This window comes from Erpetoichthys calabaricus, chromosome 10, assembly GCF_900747795.2.
Source record: "Erpetoichthys calabaricus chromosome 10, fErpCal1.3, whole genome shotgun sequence".
NCBI lineage: Eukaryota > Metazoa > Chordata > Cladistia > Polypteriformes > Polypteridae > Erpetoichthys > Erpetoichthys calabaricus.
The window spans coordinates 42,015,870-42,038,443 of record NC_041403.2 but is presented as its reverse complement, the minus strand read 5'-3'; the positions used below and the strand labels follow the sequence as shown (position 1 = coordinate 42,038,443).

Genomic DNA, 22,574 nt, shown 5'->3' with positions numbered 1-22,574 from the left:
AGCAGGGGGCGAAGCCCCCTAGTATATATATATATATATAAACGTATATATATATATATATTGTGACAACTCCACTTAGGGCGTGCCAGCCACCCAACCAGACACAGACAGACGCAGGAGGCACACTGAAAAAAATATAAATGCTTTTTATTTTGTTTCTTCACTTGTGGGCAATGTCTTACCTGTTCCCACAAGTACAACACAATACAAAGCCCTAACATAGTTTACTTTATTTCTCTTTTCTTTTCTTCTCTTCTCCATTCCTCCTTGGCAAGCTTCGTCCACCTTCCACCCAACTCTGGCTCACCGAGTACTGTCTGCTGGCTCCTTTTATATGTTACCCGGTGAAAGGATCACCCATACGGGCTCAGGAGCAGCTGTAGCACCCCCTGGCGACAACCCCGGATCCCAACAGGGCTGTAGACAACTTCATCTCCCATGAAGCCCTGCTGGAGTCAAAGGCACCGCTGCAACCCATGGGGGCTGCCATTTAGCATCTGTTCTGTCCACACTTGCTCCCCTGGTCCTCTCAGAGAAGAGGCATCCTGGCCGGGCAAGGACCCCAGCTGTCTGTGAATATATATATATATATATATATATATATATATACATAAAATATTGTAAGGGACACCCAAGAAGTAGAAGGATGGGAGAAGGCAGCCTCTTTAGTGCACTGCTTTCCCCAGGACGCTAGATGGCAGCTCCCCCATGGGACTTGGAGCTCTTTATCTCAGCCATGTTGGGTACCAGGGGGACCGCCAGGTGGTGCTGTAATAATGGAGGAGTCATATGGCATGGGGTTTCTGCCTAACCCGGAAGTGCTTGCAGACCACGTGGGAGGAAGAGCAGAAACACTTCCGGGTTGGCCAATAGAAATGGACTTGCCAGCCTCACAGGGAGGAGCCAGAATTGGGAGGAGGAGGTGGGCGAAGATTGCTGGGGGAGAAGTGGAGGCAGAGAAAGAAGAAGAAGAAGAAGGAAAGTCTTTTGTTTTGGACTGTGCATTTGGTGCTTTGTGTACTGTGATCTGTGGGGAGCAAAAAAAAACGCTTCCCCATGTGAATAAACGTGTGCTGTGTGGCAAACGCATTTCTATGCCTGTCTGTGGTGGGATAGGGTGGCTGTACACACCCCTGGGGTCCGCAATATACTGTATATGTGTATATTTTTATATAAATATATATTTATACATGTGTGCATAGATGTACTGTATATATTTATATTTGTTTTAATTTAGTCAATACCAAGAGAACTTAGTTCATATATTTCATATTTGTCCTTAAATTTTCAGAAAATTTCTCAATAAATGTCAAACTTATTCTGTTTGCCTGCTTGGCATAGCAAAAGAAAAACAGATCGATATGTGTATGTATATGTGTATGAACATATTTTGGGATCTATAAAAGAGATTATGACTCTGTCTTACTTAAAAAATTATATATACATGCAATCATTCATTTTTTTTCCAAAACAGATTGTTTTGCCTGCAACTTTTGTGCTCCTGGCATTGGTCTTTACTGTTATCATTCCGCCTTTTGGAGAATATCCCAGTCTAATTCTTCATCCCTGGATATATGGCCAGCAGTTTACATTCTTCAGGTTGGCTGCAGTGTAAAAACTGTTATTAAAATCATTTTGAAATATATTTTTGCTTTAAATGTACTCATTAGAGTTCAGGTTTAAACCTCAAGAGATTACAAAGATGTATAACTTCTTGTCTCAAGTAAAATATAGAAACAATTATGATAGAGTGATATCTGAATAACAAGTAAAATTACTGCAACATAATAAAAATATCTAATGAAAGTGAAATATAAAACACAAAACCAAAATATTAAAAGCATGAAAATAATTAATTGTGTTAATTGAATTTGACTGTCCCTTCTTTGTGCCCACAGTAGTTGGTGTTCCAGTGTCTTGGGCTCACATGCCAAGCCCGTCACTGTGTCGAGTTTACACATTCTTCTCATGTTCAAGTGATGTAATGTATCCTCCATATTACTAAACGAGAATGGTAAACCGGATGGACGCAGGGACATCCGGTCATGGGCCGTGGACGCAAAAGACGTACTGCGCAGGCGCCCCACAAATCCCCCCCCCCTCCAAGCAACGGAAACCGGATGGAATGCAACGTGAAATAAGAAATGAGGCGCCGCGCCCATAGCACACAGAAAAAAGGAGTCATACGCCGGCGCTGCACACAGCACCGCACGAAGCCCATTGCACATGAAACGGGACACACACAAAGAAGAGGATTGAGACCCACGACACACAAAGCCCCCCTCCAGTAACTGAAATAAGAAATGAGGCGACGCGCCCCTAGAACACCACAAACAAAGGAGTCCCACGCAAGCGCCACATAGCACACGAAACGGTTCGCACACAAAAAAGACGATTCAGACCCACGAAACACAAACACCCCCTCCACTAGCAGAAATAAAAAGTGAGGCAACAAGCCCCTAGCACACAAAAAAAAAGAAGACACGAGCGCCACACAAACCCCATTGGACATGAAACGGGACAGACTACGGACATAGCACACGAAACGTACACAAAAAGGACGATTCAGACACCCGAGAGAACACTAACATAAATAAGAAATGACACACAAAGCCCCATTTCTGAACGAAACGTCCGTATTAAACATACGTCATCTCAATACATTCACACTATGCAGCATAGGTGGACCTCATTACAATGTGGCACTATTAATCGTTCAACCGCAGAAAAGGCTCCATATTAACAGTGAGTGCGATCCTCCTTATTACTTATCCATATTTCTAACGCTGAAGAACAAACAAGTCATGAATTCACGATCACGAGTACAAAACGATACGGCTTGGGTAACGGGACCAAACACACGAACCCGCATGAAAAAAAACAATACACGTCGGCGCCTACAACGCGCTTCTGAAACTCCGATAGAGAAAATGTCTCGGCTCCAAAAACGCAAAGCTCAACTAACACAGTTACAGAAACGAACCCAGATAGACAGACACAATGAACGTAAACGCATGCAGCGCGTGTCTCAAAGTGCTGCATCGAAACAGGCACGGGTTCAAAACGAAACACCTCCCGTCTCAGACATACAGAAACGGCAGCCAAGGGACAACATAAATAAACGCAGACGTCTACACCGCACATCTGGAATGCCGGAAAACAAGCAGGCAAGGCTCCAAAAAGGGAAAGCTCGACTGACTGACATACAAAAACGGGCAAGGCTCAATACAAACAATGCACGACGTAAACTACAACGGGCTTCTCACACAGCACAGGCGAATCGATTACAGCTCCAAAACAGCACGTCCCAAATACTGGACATGCAACGACGCGCCTCTAAAATGGCACAAGCAAAAGATACACGTCACGGACATCAACGACAGACACCTGCTAAACGCTTGCGCCAGTTAGCTGACAACGCGTTCAATAATGAGTCCACTATTCATGAAAATTCATTGGGATTAATGAATGTCATTTCCAATCATTGTCATTCACTTAACTTCCCTGAAGAAACAACTGGCAATACAAGTAATGAATTTACACGTTGTGGTCAAAAGGGTCAAATTAGACTGCCTCCTTTACATTCATATCTTTAATATCTACAGAAGCTTCTAACTAACGATGTACCTGAAAGTAAAAACTTTATGAACTGCATTAGATCCTACAATAGTTCATTTGCTTTTGCATCTACCGGAGTAAATATCAGGCCACCAAAAGGCAATGGCCCATACTGCTTTCGCGTATGTGGACAAATATTACATCGCATTGGAACAGTGCACCCTCAAACAAATCAAGAACGCAAATATCCACAAATCTACATCTTAGATCCAGATGACGCAATCTATCAACGAATGAACCTTCCTGAAAACAAACCATGCACGGAGCTTATAATGAGAGACGTCACTCATATCATAAACAATCACCCATTAGCTAAGTCTATAAAAATGCTACATGAGGTTGAAAAGGAGGCCAATACAAAAGCAACAGCGGAAGGTACTTCCTGGAGAGGCACAACTCTTTCTAAGCTCTGACAAAGTTGACTCTGATGACGACAATGACCATCTTAATTTCCCCTTACAATATTTAAACACTATTAACCCAGCCGGATTACCACAACACAATCTTAGCCTTAAAAACGGAACAATAATCATGCTATTAAGAAACCTTAACACTAAACAGGGTTTATGCAATGGCACACGTTTAATCGTCAACACCATGACACACAATGTTATTCAAGCGACAGTTCTTACAGAATCACATGCTAACAATACTGTTCTGATTCCTAGAATTGACCTTACAAGTTCTGACCTGGAATTACCTTTTACACTTAAACGGCGACAATTCCCCATTAAACCTGCATTTGCCATGACCATCAACAAATCAGTTCATCTGACGTTAAAGTTAAGGTTATAAGTGCTTCATGCCAAAGAAAACTCATTCCAGGACAAGACACCATCTTTACTACTAATGTTGTGTACAAAGAAATTTTCCAATAAACCTTTACACTGTGCCAAACACTTTATTGTTTGCTTTCTATATGCATCATCCACACCTTCACACTGTGCTATATCTCATTCATACATCTCACTCTTTGTCATTTCCCAACACCAGGGGTTGGTGAGCGAAGCGAGCAGGGGGCAGAGCCCCCTAGTGTCTAAATATTTTGGATTCACCCCCATTCCAAACCCTTTAATTACAGCTAATATGAGAATGAGTGTGTGTGTGGGTCCATACAGGGTTGTTTCCTGTCTTGTACCCAGTTCTACTGAGAGTCTCCCACAGCTGAGCTTTTGACACCTCAGATTTAAATTACTGAGGGCATGATGAAAATAAATAAATAAATAAATAAAATCCTCCTTAAAGTAGACTGGGGAAATACAGTATAAAGCAAATAAGAGATATACTTATATGGTATGAGTTTTATAAAGATTAGGTGTGCAGTAAGGTGTGAAAATGGAAGTTTAGTACACTAAAAAGAAAAGCTGAGCAGTCACTGTGGTCTTTAATATGTGATTGATGATGCACTTTACTTCCACATATTGTCTGTTATGATTATCTCATTGTCCATAGCTAAGACAATAATCTGTCTTGGATTACAGAAGCCATTTAGATTTGACAGTTGGCCATGTTCCTTTGTCAGGTCTCCTAAATGCCCTTTGTCATCCTGTTCACTTCAGGCCTCCTCTCATTAATCTGCCTGGAACATTTGCTTGTGTGTTTCCACCATATGTCAGTTAGTTCCCTGTTCATTTTGCTACTTTATATGAATTGACTATTCTATTCTATGCTATTTAATATTGATTTTCTTTTTATTTTCATTGTAACTTTACAAAATTAAGTACAAAAGCCTAAACAGAAAAATTTTAATAAAGGTGTGTCCACTATGTTTAACTTCCAGAAATATGGCATTCTACTTGTTATACAGTTAATATTATGTTGCTTTAATACAATTTACCCTTTTACATATCATTGTTAAAGTAATTTAATCAAAAATATTATTTTATGATTCCATCTCATTGCTAATTACAATAGTTTGTTTTAAAACTTTTACCTGTATAATTTTAGTATTTGGTATGGCACTTTTAATTGTAGTCACCCCATTGTATCTTAGTTGACTTCTGATGCATAAAATCTGCACATTTAACTTATTTCACAGCAATGAGCAGCCGGGAAGTGAAGCAATGGAGCAATTTTCTGATATGCTGTTAAACAGGCCAGGATTTGGAACTCGCTGTATGAGTGATGAGCCAATAGAGTAAGTATTGTGGAACAAAAGCTGTAAAACTGAAAGCAGTGGCACAAAGAGGGGACATGGAGGGCCATTTGAGAGTGCCATTAGATTACTCTTAGGCTACTCTTTGAAAGATATTTTTATGTTCATTTATTCATTTTTCAAATCCACTTGTTGTTATTTCTTATCCACTTTTGTTTATAAGGGTTTACCTATCAGGAGGAAGAGAGATAAAAGCTTTAAGAGAAAAATGTATGCAAGGTGAAGTAGTGAGTGTTTGTGATTGAATTTTGGTGGATATTAGAGAGGAAAACTGTTAGCCATGCACAGGTTTATCTCTCTCTCTCCATATTGTGACGTGTGAGTCCCTGTCTTGCACCCCAAAACACGAGGTTGAGTCTCAGTACTTTAGCAATGCCAGCTTTAATCAACTTGAAACAGGAACAGCAGGGTTATTTATTGTAGCGAGATCTACCACTCTCCTATACACCAACACAGCAGTCAGGCAGGGTTGTGGCCAGGTTAATGGCCAAGTAATATTGTTCCCTGCAGTTATATTGATCAGTGGATCACCCATTGACGGCAGGTGCTCATAGCGTGACCGCGATCTTTTCGGATTTGTTTTCGCGGCAAGCTGCTACAGTGCTGGGAGCCTGCAGTTGCCCTGGCTATCTTCCACAGATGTGGTGATCGCACTTTGGGATGCTCTTTGGTATGTTGTCCCATTGGGGGGAGCCCCAAAAGAGTTTAGAAACCTTACAATATATATTTATTTAATTCTAAGGGTAGTCTGTCGCTACTGGGGCTAGAACTTTGATTTCAGTCTTGTTTGAAAGCTTATGATCTGGAAAATCGAGTGGAAACTTCAGCAAAATGACCTATGCTCATGAGTTTATTACTGCAAAGTAATTATAGGTTTATTAAGGCCAATGATGTGATGAAGAACACCACAATAGGAAGAAGAAGAAGAAGAAGAGCAGCACCATCTGTTGAATATCAAGTGTGGGATACAAAATGCAAGAACGACAAAGACAGAGAAATGCATGCTGACAGTCATGTGGAGAGGTTACTGTTTACTGTTTACCTCCTCCAATAATAACACAAGATTCTGAACTACATTGACAAGCAAGATGAAAACCTGAAAAGAGTCCAACTGAGTAGCAGACAAACTCCAGCATACAGAATGCAAGAACACCCCAGAATCAGAAATGTACAGCAACGTTCAAGAAACTTCCAACCATACAAAAGCATTGTTTCACAGCCTTACTTTGAGGGTTCTCTGAAAACCACTACATACCTACTTAGAAAAGAGGTGTCAACAGCTACTTATTTTTACGTTCGATTTTATTTGCGTTTTATTTTAGGACCGTGGGCCTGCATGTTACACTAAATATTTAATATTTTCTTATGATTTTTCAGCTTGAATTACTCCTTTTGTTATGCTCAGTGATTTTTTTTGTACCAAATTGATGTCTTAGGTGTTATTTTGGGTTCAGGGTCTGTTTTTTAAGAAACCCATTCAGTTCATAACCCAAAACACTACAAACAATTACAGTTTTAGTATAATTTACAAAAGTACAAATAAAATTCAACAAAACATGCAAATACTTGACATACATTAATGCACGTAGAAATATACAAATGTACATAAACTGGATTCAAAAAGTATTCAGAACCCTTCACTTTCTGCACACTTTTTTGCGTTTGTTATTGAATAAAACCGATAAAGAAAAAGGTCTGGGGGCACATCCGTAACCCAGTATAAATGTGAAATTAAAGAACTGGTTAAACTTTTTACCAAAATGATAGAGATGTCTTTTCAGACGCAAATCCAACAGAGAACTGACAAAATATAGCCAAACTTCCAGTCACATGGGTCCCAGGCAGGAAGGGGCGGGTCCAAGAGGGTGGGCAATGGAAGTGATGTCATTGGCGGAATGGCCGCCCATGTTCTGTTCTGCAGAGGAAGGAAGAGAGAAGGCATTAAAACACAGTGACAACCCCCTGGTTTGGTGGATAACTACAATCATCAGAGCCCTTAAGCTGCCTCCCAAATGCATGCACATAACATGTTGCAGATTTAACTTTAAATGGATAAATTTTCCATTTTTGAAGCATACCCTAATTAAAGCAAATAGGGTGCAGTTGACCACAAACTTGGAGTGCCCCAGCAAGGGAACTGAATACTCATGTGAATGAGAGATTTCAGTGTTTCATTTTTAATCAATTTGCAAACCTTTCTGTAAACATGTTCACACTTTGTCATTATGGGATATCAAGGGCATTTTGATGGTCACAAATGTCAGATGTATTCATTTCAAATTAAATCTACAACACAATAAAGTGCACAGAAAGTAAAAGTTTTCAAATACTTTCTGAATCCACTATATATATCAATAGGCTTTTTAAAGATAAATTAAGCTTTTAGTGCACCTTCTTCTTCTTCTAAATATTAATAATCTTTAGCATATTATCTTGTTTTTAAATTAAAATCATAAATCAAGTGAATGTTATTATATATAAAACAGAAGTAAACAACAAAGTTGCTCAAGATCTTATGTCATTTATTTCCTGCTCTGTAACTCCTTAATTTGCTCATTTTGAGCTGATGCTTTTTTCTTTGTTCACTTGCAGCGTCTTATTTTCACCACAAGATGGATGTAATGGATCATTTGCATGGTTCAGATGCTTTTGCTGTAGCTTTTTCAACTGACGATTGCTCACCTTTCTGTAAAACTACTTTATCAAAACAATCAGTTAATCAGTTGACTGCACTATAGATTTTATTAATTCATTTTTAATATATATACAGACCAAGTCAATTTAGTAAAAAAATGAAATAAGAAACAAAATATGTGGTAATTTTAGCAAGTGTTCCTTGGAAATTCAATTTTCTCTTTTCCATTATGAAAATCTAGAATATGAAGATCTGTCCATCTCTGGTGGACCTTTTGATTTGTACCAGTCAGTCTCTAACTCATTCACACTTATAGGTGAAAAAATGAGAGTGATGGCACAAGTGATGGAAGTGAGGGTCCTTCTCAGAGTTTCTGGGCTTACTGTCTGTGGAACAGTGTGGAGTTTAACGATATGAGAGTACTTCAGAGTAGAACCACTGTTTGGTGGATTGACAGGTGGTAGATAGGATGGTATTCTGTTCACCTCTCTTCAGGGTGTACCAGACATGTCCAACTGGGGAAGACTCAGGATATGATTAGGGGATCACAAAGACACACAACAAGAAAAGTAGACAGAAAGTGAAGTGAATTCTGATTTTGTTCCAAATGGAATGATGGCACAGTTCTTAATGCTGGTGCCTACACTTTCCAAAATAGAGGTGTCAAAGTGATTCGTCAGAGCTATGCATAGGTAGAACCATTTTTGATTACCAAATGAACCGTCCACATAAAGGTTCCAGAAAGAAGCTTTCTTTCTTTATTTCCATAACAGGCCAAGAATATAGATGAGAACAGATTTGTGAAACACTAATGGGTTCCTGATTTTAAAGACCCTTGCTAACTACAATAACACATTCTAAGTTCAGGTTTTCTTAAACTGTTTGCATCCTGCTTGTACCGATTTCAGCAAGAGGTCAGGAAAATTCTAAACTTCAAAACAAAGACTGAAAAAAGGGTCATAAAAACTCCAGAAAGCATGTATGAATTATATTTATATTTTCAGAAAATCCTGAGAGAAATTAAATGCAAACAGGAATTATAAACTCTGCTATGTAGCCTACTATTCGTTAAAGATTTCTGTTTTGTCTTCATGCTAGAAACCTATCTCAAGCTCAAAAAGCTATTTTCATATGGAAGGAACCCTTCACAAAATTTAACGGTTCTTTGTCATGCAATTGTTACAGTATATGAAGAACCACACAGCCCAGTTCAAGTGTCATTAAAGAACCAGTGTTTTTAAGAGTGTACATTAATTTTCAAGCCCAGTCACTAAACAGTGTGGTGCATGCACACTGATCTTGAGTCACTCAGTGTATTTACATGCACACACATACATGAATTACGGGAATAACCTGATTAAGGCAGAAACCTGGTTTCTTAATAATCCACCTTTACATAAGCAAGCAATTTTCTGGAGTTCTCCTTTGGCAAAACACACCAATGTCATTAAACTGCACAAAAAAAAGTTAGAACAGAAGAAATTTGATAAATGAGTGGTGACCACTCAGTCTATCAAGCCCCTTTGTGTAGCTAATAGCTAAGCTGTCCCAGTAAGAGATGAGCTGTCCCAATAACTAAGCTGTTTAAACTGTCATCCTCTTCCACTATGAATCGGAAAATAAGCATGACTCTTGTGATCTTTTTCTTGTGTGTTATAGATACATTTAGTCAATCTGATGCTTTATTTATAGGTTTATGTTACCGGATTGCTGGCTCTTTTCTGCTTGGCTGTGTGATTGAGCCCTGCAAAAGACGTTTTCCATGTGTTTCTTTCCTAACACCCAGTGTTGCTGCAATAACAATAACGGTATTTTACTTCAGTGAGATAAGTATTGTTTTAGGGTACTCGTTACTTTAAAAAGTAATCAGACTTCTTAACACACGATACTTTTAACATGCTACTTTACTGCTCCTGAGATTGTGTTGCTACACTTAGCACTGTACATTCAGGTCATCGACAGAAACTTAGTGAATTCTGAAATATTAAAACCAACTATTTGAGCCAGGAAATTAGCCAGGAATTTACCTCTGGAAATGTATTTCTTTTCTACCCGTGACAGCAGAAAGTGTGTGTGGAGTAAATACATGTGCAGGCAACAGACATGCGTAGATTACCAAATCCTGAACAGCAACCTGGTTAGGACTTCACGTGGCCACATTGTAAGGTTATTTGTGGAGAAATCTACATCTGTTTATCACGTTTGTCAGAGACCAATAACACAATGTCTATAATCGGAGTAAGGGTGGCATTTCGGAAGTCCAGTTTCTGTTAATAATCAGGTTATTGAAGCGCATAGAAATATGCTAATTGTGTCTTTTTTCCATTCCAGGCACTGAGGTGTCCACTCACTTCATGCAGGGTTGTGATACAAAGGATAATAGGTTTTTAATTTTAATAAATGTGCTAAATTTCTAAAATCCCGTTTTCACTTTTTCATTCTGGGGTATTTATTGAGTGTTGCTTGATGTAGAGAAAAAAAATAATTTAAATTACTTTAGCACAAGGCTGAACAAAATGTGAAAAAAGTGACGGGGTCTGCTTATTTTCTTAATCCACTGTATAACACATAACAGTCTCAAGCCCGCTTATTCCAACGTAGCCTCTCAGTAGAGCACAATCGAAATATACTGGCACTCTCCTGCGCCTCAAGTGTGGTTGTAACGCTGTGCACCTCAAGTGTTTTTCGACTGGAGACACTAATTGACACTGAAGATTTCAATGCCTCGTGGTGGTGCTAATGCTTAGAAAGGATAACTTCTCATTTCTCTAGTGTATCAATGGCCATCGTAACACCTTGGGATCATTTCCTAATTCTGTGACATCCATAGACGTTTTGGTGGGCAGTGGCTCGAAAGGGGAGAAGGGGAACTTTACAGAACAGAGTTTACTGCATTTTAATTCTGGACACAAATTAGTTCCCAATTTTATTTCTCTGTTTTTACTTTTATTGGAAATTTGTGCGTTACTTTACATCTATTATGGAAAAAATGAAAAATATATGTCCAAGATTGTTGATTATTTCAGATTATCAAGGACAACACATTTTAACAAGATGAAGGAGCAAATGAAAGAATTTTCATTTAGTTACTGTATATGGACATTAACAGCAAGAGTTCAGCATCATAGCACATCAAATCAAAGATTTTTGTCCTTCAAAAAAATGACAGTTTTGGATCTGACATTGAAGAAGCCACCAGAACTAATCATCTGGTACCATATATGACCATTATGTATTGTGCATTAGACTTTCAACAACAAATTATTACAGTATGATCTAAAACCCTGAAGTACAATCTAAAACTATTTTATATACTTAATGTATTAAGACATTTTAGTAACAAAAACAAAAGAAAATAAACAATATAGTGTTTTTCTTTCTAGGTGTTATAGTAAAAATTACTGTTTAGATTCTGTCTCTTGCCCCCTGCATACTTGTCACTGGAAGAAATGGGTTAATATAAAGAAAAGAGAACCAATTATAAAAATAATGATAACGTTTAGTCATTCAAAATGAACTGCATTATACAAAACAAATAAAACTGTCCAGAAATGCTTAACTTAGGGCATCGTGCAAATGGTATCCTATGTGTTTAGGCATACACTGATATAATTGATGTATTACCAGTAATGGTGCACTGTACGATAACGTGCAGTGAATACACTTAACTTGAGCATTCATAGTTTTCATCCTCTTTCTCTGTATGTTTAGCATTTGTTTGCTCAGAGGTTGATGCGCTTGCTGCTTTGTAAGCAGCTCTTCTTTTCTCCACCCTAGCGGCCCGCTTCTTCTCTTCTTTCATCGGCATCTTTTTGCGTTAAAACTGATTAAGTCAGTGTTTGTGTTGTAATTACTTAGTACGTTTTCTTTAATTTTTCACTTAAGCTGGCACTTAAGTCTTCAATCTGCCTCAAGAATGACTTAAGATATGAAGAGGTTAAGTGTTGGCGAAGGTGGTAGGGATGAGAACTGCGCCCATACTCATGTGCCGCATGGCTGTCCTACCGGCCGTTGCCGACAGTTGATTCTACAATAAAATAAAATACAGATAAAAAGAGGAGTAACCTTGGAGGTCAATCATCACCCCGAAAGTGGATGTAGTATATGTGTACCAATTTTCAGGTCAATAAATCAAATGGTTTGCGAGCTACAGGTGATTTAAAATCCTGGACAGACAAATGGACAGCCACAGTAGCGTATTATACTGTATATAATAATAATAAAACAACTTTGTCAAGCCTTCCCATACACTATTTTGTTCATTTGTGATTTTGGAAACCTAATATGAACATTTATTATGACACCTTATTTGTTGTTTATTGTGTAGTTGCTTGAACAGTCAAGGGGTATTACCTGGTATTTAAGTGTAAATTTACTTCTCCTTCTTTAGAAACTATACCTGCAACAGCATTGCGAGTAACTGGGAAAGTCCAAATCTTCCTCCATCTGTTATCAGCATCCTTCAGAGTCAAAACTGGACTTCAGCTAATCCCTCACCTTCTTGCCAATGCAGCACAATGAAGAAATTAAAAATGCTCCCAGAATGCACTCCAGGAGCTGGGGGAGTGCCACCACCCCAGGTACATTTTAATGACACAAGATGGATCTGTCGTGATATTTTTTGTGACATAGATGCTGTCATTTTGTGATTCTCGATGTTTCACATTGGTGTAATATGACATGTTATGTCATCTTGTTGTTATGTGGTTGAATAATTATGTTAATCTATATTACTTTGTGGTGGCCGTGACCTAGCATCTGATTTTTATAACTGAACAGTGTGTCATCTTTTTTATGTTCTTAATTTTGCTGCCTAAGATGTTTGAAACATCCAGTTTTAAAAGCTTTCATTATGAACTATAAAAACAAGCAGATTGTATCTGACAGAATATGCAGTACAACTTCTGGTCCAGGCTTTGGTTTTGATTCTGTGTTTACATGAAGAAAGAGAGATAGAGGTTGAAAGCATGCACTGATAGCGAGTTGCCGCACCCGCCACATGACTAACCACTTGGTTTGGGACCGGAGTGCAGTGGGTGACACCTCAGCACCACACTGGAACAATGTGAGGTTTTTTTGGTGGCCGCAGTCCCAATGCGGCCACCAAGCCCCCAAGTTTTGCCAGTAAGTTGGAGGACCTGCTTGCAGGGCTGGATGTTAATTAACGTCATAGCTAGGATGAAGCAATTGCAGGTTAAAGACCTTGCTCAAGGGCCCAATGGAGTAGAGTCACTTCTGGCAATTACAGGATTCAAACCAGCAACTTTTCGATTACCAGCACAGATCCCTAGCCTCAGAGATGACACTCTGCCCTAAAAAAAGAAGCACTTTAATTTTGTGAGGCTTTTATGTATTTGTTTTATCTCTACCACTCACCTTCTAGGTGTTTTATAACCAGGTTGGTATCACCATGTACCATTTTCTTCCATTGGTTTTGCTGCTTCTGTTAAAGTTCTATTTATTCAAATATACTAATTTCTTCTGCAGCTAATGCTTACTGTCATGCAGTAATACCTATTAAGAAGTACTGTACATCATATTGATCAGGTATATTCTTGGTTAATCTACTTGTTTTCCAGAGAATGCAGCCTACCACTGATGTTGTACTTAATCTGACAGACAGAAATATTTCTGACTACCTTGTGAAAACATATCCAACATTGATCAAGACCAGGTATTCTTTATTCTCCTAACAATAAAATGAAGAAAATAACTATTTTTAAGATTAACGTAAATACTGCATTACTATAAGTTAAAATTTGTATAACTTATTATTATTTAGATTATAGAGTCCAACAAATTATCCATGGGTTCATTGACCAGGCTACCACAGACCAGTGGTGTATCATCAGATGTGTTTATCGATGTATTTTTTTGTGTATTGTAGGGTTTTGACATGTAAAGATTCTAATCCTAATATTTTTTGCACTTGGAATTAAAGTGACAAAGTTGAAAAATGTTAAAATGTTATTTTGGTTTATTTATGTGATGTCTTGTATGTCATGCTGATGGTGTCACAGAAGTGACAATATAAATATGGCAGTGATCATATGATGCGTTATCCCTTAGTGCACGGGTGTCGAACTCCAGTCCTGTAGGGCTGCAGTGACTGCCGGTTTTCATTCTCGCCATCTTCTTCATTAGTGACCAGTTTTTGCTGCTAATTAACTTCATTTGCCTTAGTTTTAATTAACTTGACTTGGGCCTCTTAGTTGTCTCTTTTTCCTTAATTGCCGGGCAAACAATAATGAGACACAAAACAAGCTGCCACATGACCAGCTCACCTATGCCCATCACGCAATATTTGAAAATAAAGAAAGGTGAAGATCTCGATAAGGTCGATCTCTCAGGTCACCAAAACATTTTGAAAAATCAACAGCTTTGAAAATGTCTGCAGTGCCAGAATGAGAGCGGCAACAAGCCATGGAATTAAGTGACGGGTTTAATAAACAGCAAGAATCGGCTTCTTATTAAGAAATAGGTTGGAGTTTGAAAACCCAATTTAGCTGGTCATCTGTTGGCTCGTTTAACATCTCATTTCCATTTGGCTGTCATTTAATGAAGAAATGAATAAATTCAGAGGACTGAATCCTTAAAAACAAGGCTATTAAAATGAAAGGAAAAGAAGTTAATTAACAGTGAAAACTGGTCACTGATTAGGAAAAGCGTTAGAATGAAAACCTGCAGCCACTGCGGCCCTCCAGGCCCGGAGTTTGACACCCCTACCTTAGTGGATAAAACAGCTTTGAAAATATCTCTTAGCATTAAGCAGCTTGTCTTTCAGTTAGGCACCAAGCAGTACAATTGTTTATTTTTGTTTTGACTTCATTCTGAGTTTTGAGTAATTCCTTTGTCCTTTGGTTCCTAGTTGCCTTTTTTGTTATATCTCATGGTTTGGACTCATTGTTTTCCCAGATTATGTCTCAAGTATCATGTATCATAGATAGATAGATCTTTATTGTCATTGTCACTTTTACAAAGGAACAATGAAATTGAAGGTGCAGTTGACTCAGTGTGAGGCATAAGAGTTAAAAAGACAAGAAGAGAGAAAATAATAACAAACCAAATAGTAATAAAAGTACTGATGCTCACAATAATTCTCAGGCACTCCAGAATGTCCTCAACATACTGAGGTATCATAAGTGACTCTGAGATGATACATTTTATTACAGAGCTTACTCGAGGAGTATGAAGCTATTAAGGAACAACATAATAAGTCTGCTACAATAGTACTACATTTTAATAAATGAAGTAGCAACCTATAAGTGAACATGACAAGCTTATAATCAATATGTTAACACTTGTATTCCTAAACCTCAAATTCTGCACCCGGAGTGATTTTCTGGGGACTCAAAAAATTCAGAGATTTTATAAATAAGTATGAGGTGATTTTTTGATCTGTAACCCCATGCTTACTCATCTGATTGTGCTAAAATGGCCTTGTTGTGTCCCTTCTAACAGACAAGCCACTTGAATGGGCCACTGCTCGTTATGCAAACAAACACCCCAGTACATTCATTTTAGATATTTTTCTGAAGGTATTTGCATGCTTTTTTGAAAAACTAGACAGAATTTGTACTGCACGTAATAAATGATTACTCACGTACAAGTGAAAAATCGATCATAAAATCAGACCCCGACTTATGCGCCAGTTCAAAAATGCAACACTTAAATATTTTTTTTTTTCATCTTCTTACCTCCTCCAATATCGCACCAGTTTCTCAGATGCATCAAATTTTGTTGCAGCAGCGCAGTTACCAATTTCTTTCGCCACTTCAATGACGTTTAATTTAAAACCAGCTTCATATTTTCTTCTGATCGAATGCTCCATCGTAGATAAGGGATGCTCTTACGATAAAGGTGTATTAGGGTGTGAGATACAAAAAACACAAATCAGTGCAAATGTTTCTTCAGAATAGTTTGGGTATTACCGTGTGGTCACGTAGGCACAATAGAGAGGGAGAGGTTAGGAGCACACGCTGATAAAGCGCATTGCTGCACCCACGTAAAAAAAAGAGGCCGTGTGCTCCGTGGTTACTCTCTCAGGTGGGCGTTAGCATATCATCATCTCTTGGACCAATAGTGTGAGTTTTCCACATTCGACTTATACGACCGACATTGTAAAATACTAGAAATTATACGGTAAAATCAAGTCCCTATTTATCCGTGGGAGAACTTATCCATTAATATATATGGTAAATCTTAAACAAACCTATTGGATATTTTATTGTTATTTTCAAGACATTTGTTTCAGATTCTGGCAAAGGAGATGCCAGTTTAGTTAATTTATTTAGGAGTGGCTTACCTAATGAAATCAAGGGCGAACAGGCAAAGTATGACCTACAAAAAATGAGATTTAGCCTAGAAGATCAGAGAGATTTGTAAGGAAAGGAATCAAGAACATAAAATGGTAACATTTTTCTGCTTTGTAACTTAAATTCCAAACAAATAAACATCTGAATTAGAATCTTCATATGTCAAAACCCAAGGGTTCCTAAAAACACGCATATAAAAATGACTAACACAAGTAAACTAAAAATGTGCTACTTAAAGCTACTTAAATAATATCCATCCACTTTGTCTGATATGGATAAAGTCAGAGACTACCCTGGCAGCGTTGGGCACAAGACAGGGGCCAAACCTGAAAGAGACGCCAGTCCATCATGAAGCGTACACCCACATTCATTCACACCATACCATCTTTGAGATGAAAGTTAAAATAAAGAGCAGCTTTTAAGGTACGTGGTGTGGCGTGCCTGATGTAAACTCACAGGCACACTAAGAGAACTTGCAAATGCCAGCTGAAGAGTGACCAGGTCACAAATTCAGTTCAGGCCCCTGGAGCTATAAGGCAGCAGCATTAACTTTAATGTCTTAACATAATAACACAATGATCTAAAGACAGACATTTCCAAATAAGTGTGAGTTCATGTAAATAAGTCCTGATAAAAGAAATTTTGTAATCAACCATTTTTGGGATACTTCGTGCTGTATGACAAGTTTGCAGGGCCGTCTAAGACAAATCTAATTTAATGTAATTGAATCAAATATATTTTTGGTGGCAGTGAGGCTGCTGGTGTTTTTGCACAAGAACCAGACATGGGAACAGAATTAGCTTAGCTGTTAGCTGAGTGAGACCAGCGGCAGCATGCTTAGCAAAGAAACAGGCCGTGCATTGAGAGTGCAGCTGGCATCTGTACTCCTGAGGTTTTGAAGCACTTAGCTGCAAGTTGACAGCAGACATGATCTGTCAAAGTAAAGTGGGATTTGTGTGATATAAGCATTGTGTTAAAGTTTAGGTCTGGTAAATAAGACCTACAGTATGAGACCTATGAGAATTGAAAATGCTTGGCTTGTTCACTTTAGCTCTGGTTTCAAATTTACTTAAATTCTTAGATGGCTTAGTGCAATCGCCATACCACTCTCAGGGATAAATTTTTGCATCAGATGATCTGAGTCGAGATCTCATTTAGATTCAGTTCAATTCGGTTTATTATTTTCACTGAGTATAGGCACTGTAGAAATGTGAAATGCAAGTGTAAATTTTAAAACTTACTAAATGCAGAATTAGTACTCAGAACGACACAGATCTGTTTACATTTGCAGAAAACAAGTATAATCTGAATAACATAAATGGAAACCAACAACATCTGTTCATTAATTCAACTATGCTCAACTGAAAAAAGTTTATCATTTAGATATCTCTAAATGCAATCCTCCAACATTAAAAATTGTTCCCCAGTTTGTGGCTTCACCAAACTCCACAAACCCAACATGAAAGGTGATATATTGATGCTATTCACTGTTAAATGCTGAATAGTAACCGTCATAATAATGTGAGTCACAAAGAGAGTGACACAAGCATAGCTCAAAATTAAAACTATTCACATCTAGCAGCCCACTCAGGGCCAGGATTCCTTACTATTTACTGGGGGCAGTTAGTTTCTTTCCCCTGTTTCTTTCACTCCTCCCCACACAGCTCTCCTCATCCTTATTCCCCCCTTCCTCCTCCTCTCACTTCTTAGCTCTGTTAGCTCTGGCAGAATACAGTCAATTTAGAAGCCATTCACTATCAGGTTTTTCAGATAGAATCTCTTATAGTTTAAACAAACTGGATGACCTTCCAATATAATGATACCGATATGTCCCACTATCTTCCTACTTTGTCCATGTACCCCATGACCTGAGATTCTGCTAATAGACCTAACACATTGGACTGAACCTGGTTTTTCTAATTTTTCCACTATTTATCTTACTTCAATAAATCCCTGATGTTCCTTGTTAGCTTGGAAAGCATAGTGTGGTTGTCACCTTGTGGTGCTCTGCCCTTTCACCTTTGATTACCCTTCCTTTGTGCTCATTCTTCCTTTTTTCATAGTCAGGTTTTTCCTTTTTCAAGTTCACAGTCTTGCCATTCTGCTCAATTCCTGGTCAATATTCAGCAGGAATACTGGAACATTTTCACAATTCTAATTTTAATTTTCTGCTCATCCATGGAATGACATTTTAGAATTAAAATTTTAAAATTTCAATGTGACACTTGTCCTGTAAGTAAATGTTTATTGTTTCTATATGGAAAAAAGAAGTTTTTTGTTGAACATGGCTAATATCTTTGTTTTGTTTGCAGATTAAAGAGCAAATATTGGGTCAATGAACAAAGGTAATCTTTATTAAAAATCGAATACATTCAGTAACACAATGTGCCAGAGCTGTTGTTTTATGTTTGTTTTCAACTATTGAATGTTGTATAGCATTTGATGCACATTTTCTTTAAGTATTTAATCATTTTGTTGCTTTTGCAGCTATTGGTTTAATGAAGTCAGCTGATCACGGACTGTAAACACTTTTTGAAAACTTTATAGAGTTTTAAATATGTCAAGTAAATTAAGTAACCAATATAACAGAAAATATGAATATGTAAGTTATTAAGAATTTGTTAATTGAAAGACATAGTAACAGGGAAAATATGCCCAATGGTTTATATCCATCAGTCTTTTTATCCATCTCTCCATCCATTTAGCCACTTCCATTAATTCTGCAACCCACTCAGTTCATTTTGGAGTTAATGCACCGTTTTCAAAATTGTTTATCCAACATAAAAGGTTAAGACAAATTCATATTATTGTTTAGGCTAAATTTGTGTAAATCTGGGCAATTGTAAAAAAGTATATGAAATGGTCACTTGAAGACAATTCTTCATTAATGAGACAAATTGTATTCTGCATTTATTCATTAATTAAACTGGCATTTACAAAAGTTCCATAGCCCAATGAGCTGAATTAAAAAATGATACTATATTAAGTATGTCTGACTGACCATATGATAGCATGAAAAGAAATAAGAGGAGATGCATATCTGCTCCAACTAGAATGTACAGTATACTTCTAGTAGATTGAACAGGAGGCTAGTGCAATGGAAGGATGTGGGGGTGAAGGGGTGTTAATACGAGTGAATATTTTGCCCCCCAATACACTAGATAATGGCATCCCTGGGCTTCAGTAATCATTCGGATACTCACAGGGTGTGCTGGGAACTTGAGTCTTGGAGTACTGACCTGTTGGCTTCTCTGGGGGTGTATGAAGGTGCGGGTCAGCCCCATGCTACCGCATCCTTCTGAGGAGCCTCTTAAACCCGCTACCACAGATAACGTACCTAAGGGATGAGCCAGCAGGTGAGGACACGACACACAAAGCAAGTTGGTGCAAAAGTGCTCCAGTGCTTTTATTAAGAACAATCAAAAACAGTGTTCAAAACAAAGTACAGTGCTCAAAACTCTTCAACAGATAAATAATCCTTTAAAATAGTGACTGTCCAAGAGTTAAAAATCCAGATTAAAACAAGATAAACACTAACAGCTTTTATATTCTGTCGGACAAGCTCAGCACCTCTCCAATTGCTTGCTCAGCTGGCGGAGGCACAAGCAGCTGCGGTCCTTACTACCTTACTCCTATCTTGGCTGCCTCCAATCAGCACTGGTCAGAACGCTTGGGGTCAGTTGTCCTCCCATCTTCCTTCTTGTACCCCTGATGTACCTTGGGTCCCTAGGGTAGAGTGCCACCTCAATCGTTCCCACTCCTCAACAATTAATCAGTGGAGATGATCCAACCCTAGAGTGCTGGTCCTTCGATCCCTTGTGAGCCTACGACTGCACTACCTTGCCCCCACACTGCCTGGCTTGTCCTGCTGTTCTCATGTCTCTGTCTCTTTTTTTTTTCCTTCCCTCTGCCTCATGCAGGCTCCTCTTATACTAACGCTCCTCACAGGGCACAGATGCAAACGTACTATGCCCCCCAAGGAATTAATGAGGCACCTGCCTGAGGAGCTCACTTGCATGTGTCTTCACGATCAGGCAGGCACCCCCAGTTGTCCTCTGAGTGAAGCATGCTCATTAGAGTCTGCACTCTTGTGGGTACACAATTATTTAATTGAAATCAGCACAGTGCCACTGACCACTTATCTGCAGGGGTTTAAAATCCCGGCTTCATGGGACTTCCACCTGACTCAGAAGTGCTTCCAATGGACTGTGTCCTATCACCGGAAGTACTCCTAGGTCTGAGATAAAAGGAGCCACTCCGCCTCACCTACGGGAGTCAGAGTCAGGAGGCAGTGGGTGACGCTCATCAGCTGGGCAGAAGGAGCAAAAGAATCTTGTCTTTATATTAGCATTCTGATGGCTAGAATGAATTAAGAGTTTTGGAAATCTGCTCTTTAAGTTCTGGCCACAATTCATTGTCTTTAAGTAATATTTTTACTTAATATCCACAGACCAGCAGAGGCAGACAGGATTAGGAAGCTAGTGCTATGGATCAGTCCTTGAATCTCAAGTAAGAAAAAATGATTTAGTTGGGACTTAATTCAATCTACACTCACATGCCTATGATGATTTTTCCATTTGATCTCTTCAAACTATTCCTTTAAAAACAAACAAAAGAAAAAAAAAAAAAAAAAACAATTAACAATTTAGTTGTGTGTTGGCCCAAATGGTGTCCTATGTATGTATGTTCATTTTTACAAGATTATTGCACCTTTTTGGGGATACACTGTATTTTTATTTGATATTGCCTTGAATATTGAGAATATAAAAGCCATTCTAAGTGCTACTTGAAGAAGCTAAGCTTCGTTAGCCTGTGTATCAAGATTAATGTGAATCCACTGTACGTGAGAAGCAAAATAACTGCACTATATTGATCTGCTAGATCTTTTTAACCTTACATGTTCATATGTATATCTATCTATCCAAGAATATAAAAAAGACTGAGGTGTACAATTTGCCTTCAAATGAAATCCGTGTTATTCACTGGGTGGAAAAATTGGTAGTTAAGAAATTACAAATTGCATTATTGTGGGGTTAATGGAGATTACCAGGTTCATTATGTGTTGGCCTTCTTTCACACCCTTAGCTCAATACACACAGACCCTGTCCACTTAAGCACTGATTATGAGTGATGCCTGCAGAGCCTGCCACTCCTCAGTGCTCTACATAGGATTTCAGTAGACTCAGTGTGAACAACATACGGGTGGTTCCTGATATATCCTAGACCTAAAGGCTTAGTCTCCAAGAATAACCTAGACACAAACAGGCTGTCAGCCCTTCACGCTATCCACAAATATAACCTAGAACTAAAAGCTGGGACACCCTGGTCTCTGAGAATTACCTACACACATGGAGGCAATTCCACTTACCAGTCAGTGATATGTTACTCCCACCATTGTGTCCTCTGTTGAGAGTGTCCTTCATCAGCCTTCTAACCTGTGAGAAAGAAAGTGGCAAGTCCCCCAAACTAGGTTCCCTCTATCTATTTTATTACCTCAAGCACCCAAGATGTACAAAGTATAGAAATTTAAAAGCAAAGTAGTAATAGTCAGTCATTTTCCAACCCACTATATCCTAACACAGGGGTCTGCTGGAGCCAATCCCAGGGCACAAGGCAGGAACAAATCCCAGGCAGGGCGCCAGCCCACCACAGGACACACACACCCACACACTAAGCACAATTTAGAATCGCCAATGCACCTAATCTGCATGTCTGTGGACTGTGGGAGGAAACCCACGCGGACACGGGGAGGACATGCAAACTCCATGCAGGGAGGACCCGAGAAGTGAACCCAGGTCTCCTTACTGCAAGGCAGCAGTGCTACCACTGCCCGCAAAGTAGTAATAGATAA

General features: G+C 38.7%; 1 protein-coding gene across 2 annotated transcripts in view; it reads left to right on the top strand.

Annotated features, from left to right (window-relative positions):
* The window catches only part of abca4b (ATP-binding cassette, sub-family A (ABC1), member 4b), a 325,020-nt gene that overhangs the window by 241,210 nt on the left and 61,236 nt on the right, over positions 1-22,574 (top strand). For both annotated transcript variants that reach the window (XM_051933275.1, XM_051933274.1), the window contains 5 exons: positions 1,475-1,599; positions 5,657-5,755; positions 12,799-12,988; positions 13,988-14,082; positions 19,036-19,068. In XM_051933275.1, the coding sequence (XP_051789235.1) occupies positions 1,475-1,599; positions 5,657-5,755; positions 12,799-12,988; positions 13,988-14,082; positions 19,036-19,068 (542 nt within the window). The remainder of the gene's footprint in view (positions 1-1,474; positions 1,600-5,656; positions 5,756-12,798; positions 12,989-13,987; positions 14,083-19,035; positions 19,069-22,574) is intronic.